The sequence below is a fragment of the Salvelinus sp. IW2-2015 genome, linkage group LG4p (assembly GCF_002910315.2).
Source record: "Salvelinus sp. IW2-2015 linkage group LG4p, ASM291031v2, whole genome shotgun sequence".
NCBI lineage: Eukaryota > Metazoa > Chordata > Actinopteri > Salmoniformes > Salmonidae > Salvelinus > Salvelinus sp. IW2-2015.
The window spans coordinates 19,650,462-19,657,958 of record NC_036841.1 but is presented as its reverse complement, the minus strand read 5'-3'; the positions used below and the strand labels follow the sequence as shown (position 1 = coordinate 19,657,958).

The 7,497-nt window shown below is 43.5% G+C and overlaps 1 protein-coding gene across 2 annotated transcripts in view; it reads left to right on the top strand.

Annotated features, from left to right (window-relative positions):
- Nucleotides 1-180: 180 nt before the first annotated feature.
- LOC139024253 (gasdermin-E-like) overlaps nucleotides 181-7,497 on the top strand; it is a 17,722-nt gene continuing 10,405 nt past the window's right edge. For both annotated transcript variants that reach the window (XM_070438869.1, XM_070438866.1), the window contains exons 1-2: nucleotides 181-552; nucleotides 660-733. In XM_070438869.1, the coding sequence (XP_070294970.1) occupies nucleotides 390-552; nucleotides 660-733 (237 nt within the window). In that variant the 5' untranslated portion in view covers nucleotides 181-389. The remainder of the gene's footprint in view (nucleotides 553-659; nucleotides 734-7,497) is intronic.

The window sequence follows — 7,497 nt, the reverse complement described above, 5'->3', positions numbered from 1 at the left end:
AAGAGAGAGATTGAGAATCTCCCTTTCTACAGTGGGGTCCCCTTTTGTATCCAAACGTTCGGATGCTACCAATCAGTATGTGACACATCGACAGTACGGACTTCAGACTAGTCTCCTGACACCTGTGGGGGTCGTAGAGCAAAACAGAGAAACCTTCCTGGGAGTCTCCTTTTCATAAGAGTAGTTTTATGGGTCAAACCGTTCAGAAGCTACCACATATCTCTAGCTTTAACAGATTTTGATGGGGATTTTTTTGTTATGTAACTTAGATTGACGCACCAGTGGATCAAAAAACTCTAGGGGGTTAATATATCAACCAGAAAATCTGTAACATACTCTAGTCTTAAATATATTCTCTCTGTCTCTCTGTCTTGTCACAGCTGGATCAGATGTGTGATGGTGAGACTCCTGACCTGAGTGATCTGGAAGAGTCTGAGAGGGAAACAGTCCAGGCCATACTGGATCTTGTAGACCAATGTGTTGGGAAGGATGAGGACGAGATCAGATCCTCTCTTCTCAGTGCTGTCCACCTCATTGTCAGTGCCATGGACGGTGAGATAGAGAGCAGTTTACACAGGATTCTCCAGTTATTATTTGATCAGTTCCTGGGAAACTAGGTTCACTACTGTGGTTTTATGTGTGCATATTTATTTCTTCAGGAATGACAGATGAGGGTCTCTCTGTGTTGGGATCCTGTTGCAGTCCTCCAGTCTTACAGGCCCTGCAGATCCTGGTGAGTTCACACCTGCTTGATTGAGCCTCCAGTCCTGTATGACCTGGAGTTCATTTTTCTAGGTTTTTGTTTATGTAAATGTATGGGGGCATATCTTCCCATGTTAAATAAACAAATATTTCTACCATTATTATAACATTGTACAACCAGTAGCAACACCAATGACGGTAACCAGTGGCAAAAATATTGGTGGGGCAAACGCAATGAAAAAAGTGAATATGCATCGATACATTACTACACTACACATTGAATGCACCGTCATAAATACTTACCAGACACACACAAACATTATAACATAAGGGTTATGACCAGTGTATAGTGTTCTGCCCATATCTTTGGCTCCTATTGCAAGGAACACCACGGTTGTCCAGCATACTTTATAGAGTAAAGTCTATTTTACTTCAGAATCAATATCAGCATCGGTCTGCAATATTGCTAATCATTGTTAGAGTTTTGGGACGCAGCAGAACACCATTCTGAGTGCAGTTGCCTCTGGCTGTCTGTTAACAAGATGCTCAGGTTATGAATAAAGCAACAACGTTTATAAAGCTACTCCCTCCCTTCAACCATTGCATAGATACAGTTCCATGGGTTATTACATTCTGACATCAATCATTAACAACACGTTGTAGCTAGCTAGCTACCTCAAACAGCTGTTAGCCACTGCAAATTCCATCCAAACCACTCAGCTTTAATTATTTTATAACTTGCTCTATTTTAACTGAGGTCTGTTCAGTGGTTAATGAGCACCAATATGTTTTATCTCTACAMGTTTWAAAATAATTTGCTAGGAGATTGTTGACATGATGTATGATGACTTTTCARCTAGCTAGCTAGAAGACGATAAACAACTATGAAATTGCWACGGGAGATAAGAYRTCTATTTATCTGTGGCAAATGACATCAAGCCTTCTTGGGCGGGCACTACTAATGAATCTCTATAGCAGCACCCAAGTGTGCTACAGCTGACTGAGTCCCCTGGCTAGCCTCTCCACAACAGATCACTGAGGGAGGCTGAAACAGCTGCATTAGGGAGCTGCCTTTCCTCAAACAACATTTACCAAAATAACAATACAACAGAGAAGGGAGCACGTACTGAATGCTTTATTAGCTCAAGCAATTACAAATCAAATGTGTTTGCKTACTGATTTAATGTTGTGACATGAATGAAAGCCAGAATTACATGCAGAACAGCGCCATCTACTGGATAGTGGTGGGGCTGTTCTGAATGATGTGTTGCATCAAAGTATAGGTCTCACCAATTACTTTTTGTAAGTAATTTAGGAATTTCTTAAATGGAGGCCACCGATCTCAAATCTAAGGTCATTTAACCTTTAAAAGTAATTTACTTCATCATTTACTAAAGAGATTTGATTAATAATTTTGCTCAGAATGTAATTTCCCTTCATTTAAATTGAGTTACACCAATTACACGTTTTATTTAAACACACCAAATTATCTATGGAATGATAACCTGTATGACATACTAAAAGGGTCTCATTAGCTAATCATTTTATTTAATATATGTAACGATTTTCCTCCTCCTCTTCATCTGAAGAGGAGGAGTAGGGATTGGACCAAAGCGCAGCATTGTGATCTGACATAATGATTTATTTAACAAAACCAAAAAACACGAAGAACACTAGAGAATTACAAAAACAATAAACGACGTAGACAGACCTAAACTTGAGAACTTACATAACACGAAGAACGCACGAACAGGAAAATAGACTACACAAAAAAACCACACCCCACCGAGAGATTATATTTAAGGAGTTTCCTCCATTCTCTGCAGATCTCCTCAACTCTGTCCAGGGTTGTTCAGTCGGAATCAAGTCCAGGCTCTGGCTGTGCACTAAGGAACATTCAGAGCACTTGTCTGAAACCACTCTGCAATTGCTTGACTGTGTGCTTAGGAGTCGTTGACCCCCCTCTCTTGGAAGTTAACCTCCCCAGTCTGAGGTCCCTGCGCACTCTGCGAGCAGGTTTTATCAAGGACTCTCTGTATCTTGGCTCCGTTCATCTTTCCCCGACCACAGTCTCCGGAGCTCCTGCCGCGAAAACTCCCCACAGATGATGCTCGCCACTCCCAATGCTTTCACGCCGAGGAATGGTGGCCAGTTTCTCAAATGTGAAGCTTTGGCATTCAGGCCACAAGAGTTCAATCTTGGTTTCACAGACCAAGAACTTGTTTCTCAATGGTCAGAGTCTCTTAGTGCTTTTGGCAAACTCCCAGTGTGCTGTCGTGCTTTACTGACGAGCTGCGCTTTGTCTGGCCACTCTACCATAACAGGCTGAATTGGTGGAGTGCTGCACGCGATGGTCTGTCCTTCTGGAAGGTTCTCCATCTCCACAGAGGAATTCTGGAGCTCTGTCAGCGTGACCATCGGGTTCTTGGTCACCTTCCTGACAAGGCCCTTTCTCCTGATTGTCAGCTTTGGCCGGTCGGCCAGCTCTAGGCAAGAACTTGTGGTTTCCCAAACTTCTTCCATTTAAGAAATGAGGAGGCACTGTGTTCTTGGAGACATTCAACTGCTGCGAAATGTTTTGGTACCCTTCCCCAGAATCTATGCCTCTACACAATCCTGTCTGAAGCTCTAAGGACAATTCCTTTGACTCCTGGCTTGGTTTTTGGCTCTGACATTCACTGTTGAACTGTGGACCTTATATAGACAGGTGTGTACTTTCCAAATCATGTCAATCAATTGAATTCACCCACAGGCGGACTCCCATCAAGTTGTAAAAACATCTGAAGGAATGACCAATGGAAACAGGATACACCTGAGCTCTTTCGAGTCTCATAGCAAAGGTTCTGTATCCTCATCGTAAATAAGGTATTTCTGTTTTTCTATTTTTATACTTTGCAAAATTAAAAATAAAAAACCAGATTTTTCTTTCTCTTGTGGGTATTGTGTTTAGATTGATGAGGAATTTTTAAAATTTAACCATTTTCAGAATAAGGCTAAAGTAAAAAAAAAATTGAAAAAGTCAAGGGGTCTGAAATACTTTCAGAATGCACTGAAGAGCAATCTATACATACATACATCTACTGTATCTAAGACGCAGTGGGAAAAAAATAAAAATCACTCCATAACAAACCAAAGTATATCTTTGTACTTGAAGCACCTATGCTTTATCGCCTCCTAATGCAAAACAAGAAACTGTGGCATACATCTGTACAGTACATTTAAAGAAGTCTTCACTTAAGTATGTTAAAGCTCGTATTACCTTACTAAATGTAAACTGAAAGTATAGTGGCTGGTGTGGAAGCTGCTTGGGTGAGTGGGTCCTCTGAGAGATGACCATGGGATGAGTAGGCCCACACAATACCCCAGCAGAAGTGTCTGTGCCCTCACCCAGTCAACCTCATCCCAATCCCTGGATATCAGCCCCTCTCACCTCAGAGAAGTGTCTGATGCTCTCCCAGTCACCTCATCCCAATCCCCTGGATACAGCCCCTCTCACCTCAGAGAAGTGTCGATGCTCTCTCCAGTCCCTCATCCAATCCCCTGGATACAGCCACCTCCTCACCTGCAGAGAAGTAGTCTGATGCTCTCCCAGTCACCTCATCCAATGCCCTGGATACAGCCCTCTCACCGTCAGAGAAGTGTCTGATGCTCTCCCTCACCTCATCCCACATCCCCTGGATAGCCCTCTCACCTCAGAGAAGTGTCTGTGCTTCCAGTCACCTCATCCAATCCCTGGATAAGCCTCTCACCTCAGAGCAAGTGTCGATGCTCCCCAGTCCCTATCCATCCCTGGATCAGCCCCTCTCACACCTCAGAGAAGTGTCTGATGCTCTCTCCAGTACAACCTCACTCCAATCTCCCCCTGGATACAGCCCCTCTCACCTCAGAGAAGTGTCTGATGCTCTCCAGTCACCCCATCCCAATCCCCTGAGCTACAGCCCTCTACCTCAGAAGAAGTGTTCTGATGCTCTCAGTCACCTCATCCCATCCCCTGGATACAGCCCTCTCACTCAAGAGAAGTGTCTGATGCTCTCGGCAGTCACCCTCAATCCCATCCCCTGATATACCCCTCTCACCTAAGGGAAGTGTCTAATGCTCTCCCAGTCACGACCATCCCAATCCCCTGAATATAAGCCCACTTACCTAGGGACAGTGTCTGATGGCTCTCCCAGTCACTCAATCCCAATCCCTGATATAGCCCTCTCACCTAAGGGAAGTGTCGATGCTCTCGCCAGTCAACAGTCACCCCATCCCAATCCCCTGGATAAGCCCCTCTCACTCAGAGAAGTGCTGATGGTCTCTCCCAGTAAACTCATCCAATCCCCCTGGATATAGGCCCTCTCACTCCAGAGAAGTGTCTGATGGTCTCCAGTCACCTCATCCCAATCCCTGATATACGCCCTCTCACCTCAAGCGAGAGTGTCTGATGCCCTCCCAGTCACCTCATCCAATCCCCGGATAAAGCCCTCTCACCTCAGAGAAGTGTTTGATGGTCTCCAGTCACCCATCCTAATCCCCTGGATAAAGCCCCTCTCCATTCTCACCAATACCACCATTACATCTTAGTCTGTAGACAAACAAGGACTAATAATGATCTCGAATCCTTTTTCTAATCTGTCCGCACTCTTAACAATTTTGTAGGTTTTACAAGTCATGAAAGAAAGAAATGAATGACATCGTAGTATAATTAAGTTGTTCTTTCTCTATTCTAAACAATATCATCCCCTCCACCTCCACGCCTCCTGTTCTCCCCCCTTAACCCCACAAAGCCACGCTTTAACCCCACTCCATCTTTACTCCCCTTGCCTCCCCAAGCCAAGCTTGTCCACCTTCCATCCTTACCTCTTACAACCACAGAGCAGTTCTCACCACCTTCCTCCTCATTCCTCATTCCATTGTCTTACATTCACAACACAACATATCAGCTTAGTCCCCACACACCCATTTCTCCCACCGCGCTCCTACACATGATTCATCATTCAAGCCCTCCTTCACCTCCCATTCATATGCACCAGACACATACCCCACATATACCACTCAATCACCCCTCTCAACCCACACATAAGCTACTCACACCTCTCGTTCTCTCTCTCTCTGGACCCAACACAATACCCTCTCCCACCGCTCTCTCACCTCCACACACACAGCATCAGGGTTCTATTGAAAACATCTGTTCGTTGTTCAATCCAACTGTTGAATCAGACACACAGGACGCATCATACTGACTCCACATATTGGGGATGTTATCTCTGAGTAAAGACAGGACATCATACTGACTCCACATATTGGGATGTTATCTCTGAGAAAGACAGGACATCATACTGACTCACATATTGGGGATGTTTATCTCTGAGAAAGACAGGACCATCATACTGACTCCACATATTGGGGATGTTATCTCTGAGTAAAGAATCATTATTAAAAAGAACAACATCTTCATCACCCTGGTATTCTAGACATCAAGATTCGCCAGGGTGCTGGACTTCACCTGGTTTAATAAGTATACTTTTTGAACCTGGTAGCAAGTAATGTGAGAAAGTTTACACATTTCAAATGTATAGAATAATAACAGCTTACAGAAAACTACTCTCATTTCCCTACACATCACTCTACCTCTCCTCATCTCATATCCCTCACTCACTCTACTCACTCACTCACATCACTCACTCACTCACTCACTCATCTCTCACTCACTCGTCACTCATCACTCACTCACTCACTCTCACTCAACTCTACTCTCTCACACTCACTCTCACACTCACTCACTCACTCACTCACTCACTCACCTCACTAACAACTACACTAAAGAGGCCAGGCCTTTCACAGGATACTCATGACTAGAGGAAGGTATCCAGGCTGGTCCTTCATCTCTGTCCTCAGGTCCTCCTCTCTCTTCAGTGTAACTTTAGAGTGACCAAAGAGACTCTCTGTCCTCAACACCTCCTCCTCAGTCAGAACAGCCAGACTGCATCTCTCAGAGAGAGGGTCTCCCCACTCCTGCTGCCACATGCTGCACCTGGAGGACAAGCAGCACAGGAATACATTGATATGCTTTTCTGGGTCATTCTTGAATAAGGTGGCATTTGAATCCCTCCTCAACTGGCAATCAATGACAACACTTTAAAATGACAAACAGTTAGAATTATACATGTTTTAATTGATATTGAACTGTTTATCAATGTGAAAACATAATGGATCCTTTATAATGCAAAACTTTATTTGCATGCATTGTTTAAAAATACTTAGGGACTCCAAATAGGCTTGTCCCAGTAGTGATGTGTAGAGTTGTAGTGACATGTTTCGGGGATCTATTTATTATTTTGAATGCTATAAAATAAACAAATGTATTTAATATCATTAGTGTTACTGCCTTGTAAATCACTCATTACAAAGATATACAAGGACCTTGAGCATTCTTTCCAGTGGCAACTTATCAGGGTAGGGGTTTATATTGTCACGTTCCTGACTGTTTTCTCTTGTTTGTATGTGTTTAGTTGTCAGGGCGTGAGTTGGGATGGGCATCTGTGTTGTTTGTTCTATGTGGGAGTGTGATTGTTAATTAGCCTTATATGGTTCTCAATCAGGGACAGGTGTTATGCATTTCCTCTGATTGAGATCATATATAGGTAGGCTGTTTTCACTGTTAGTTTGGGGGTGATTCCGTGTCTGTGTATGTTGCGCCACACGGGACTGTTTTTGTTTGTTTGTTTGTTTTTGTTTGTTTGTTTGTTTGTTTTGTTTGTTGTTTGGTTGTTTGTTTGTTTGTTTGTTTGTTTGTTTGTTTGTTTGGTTTGG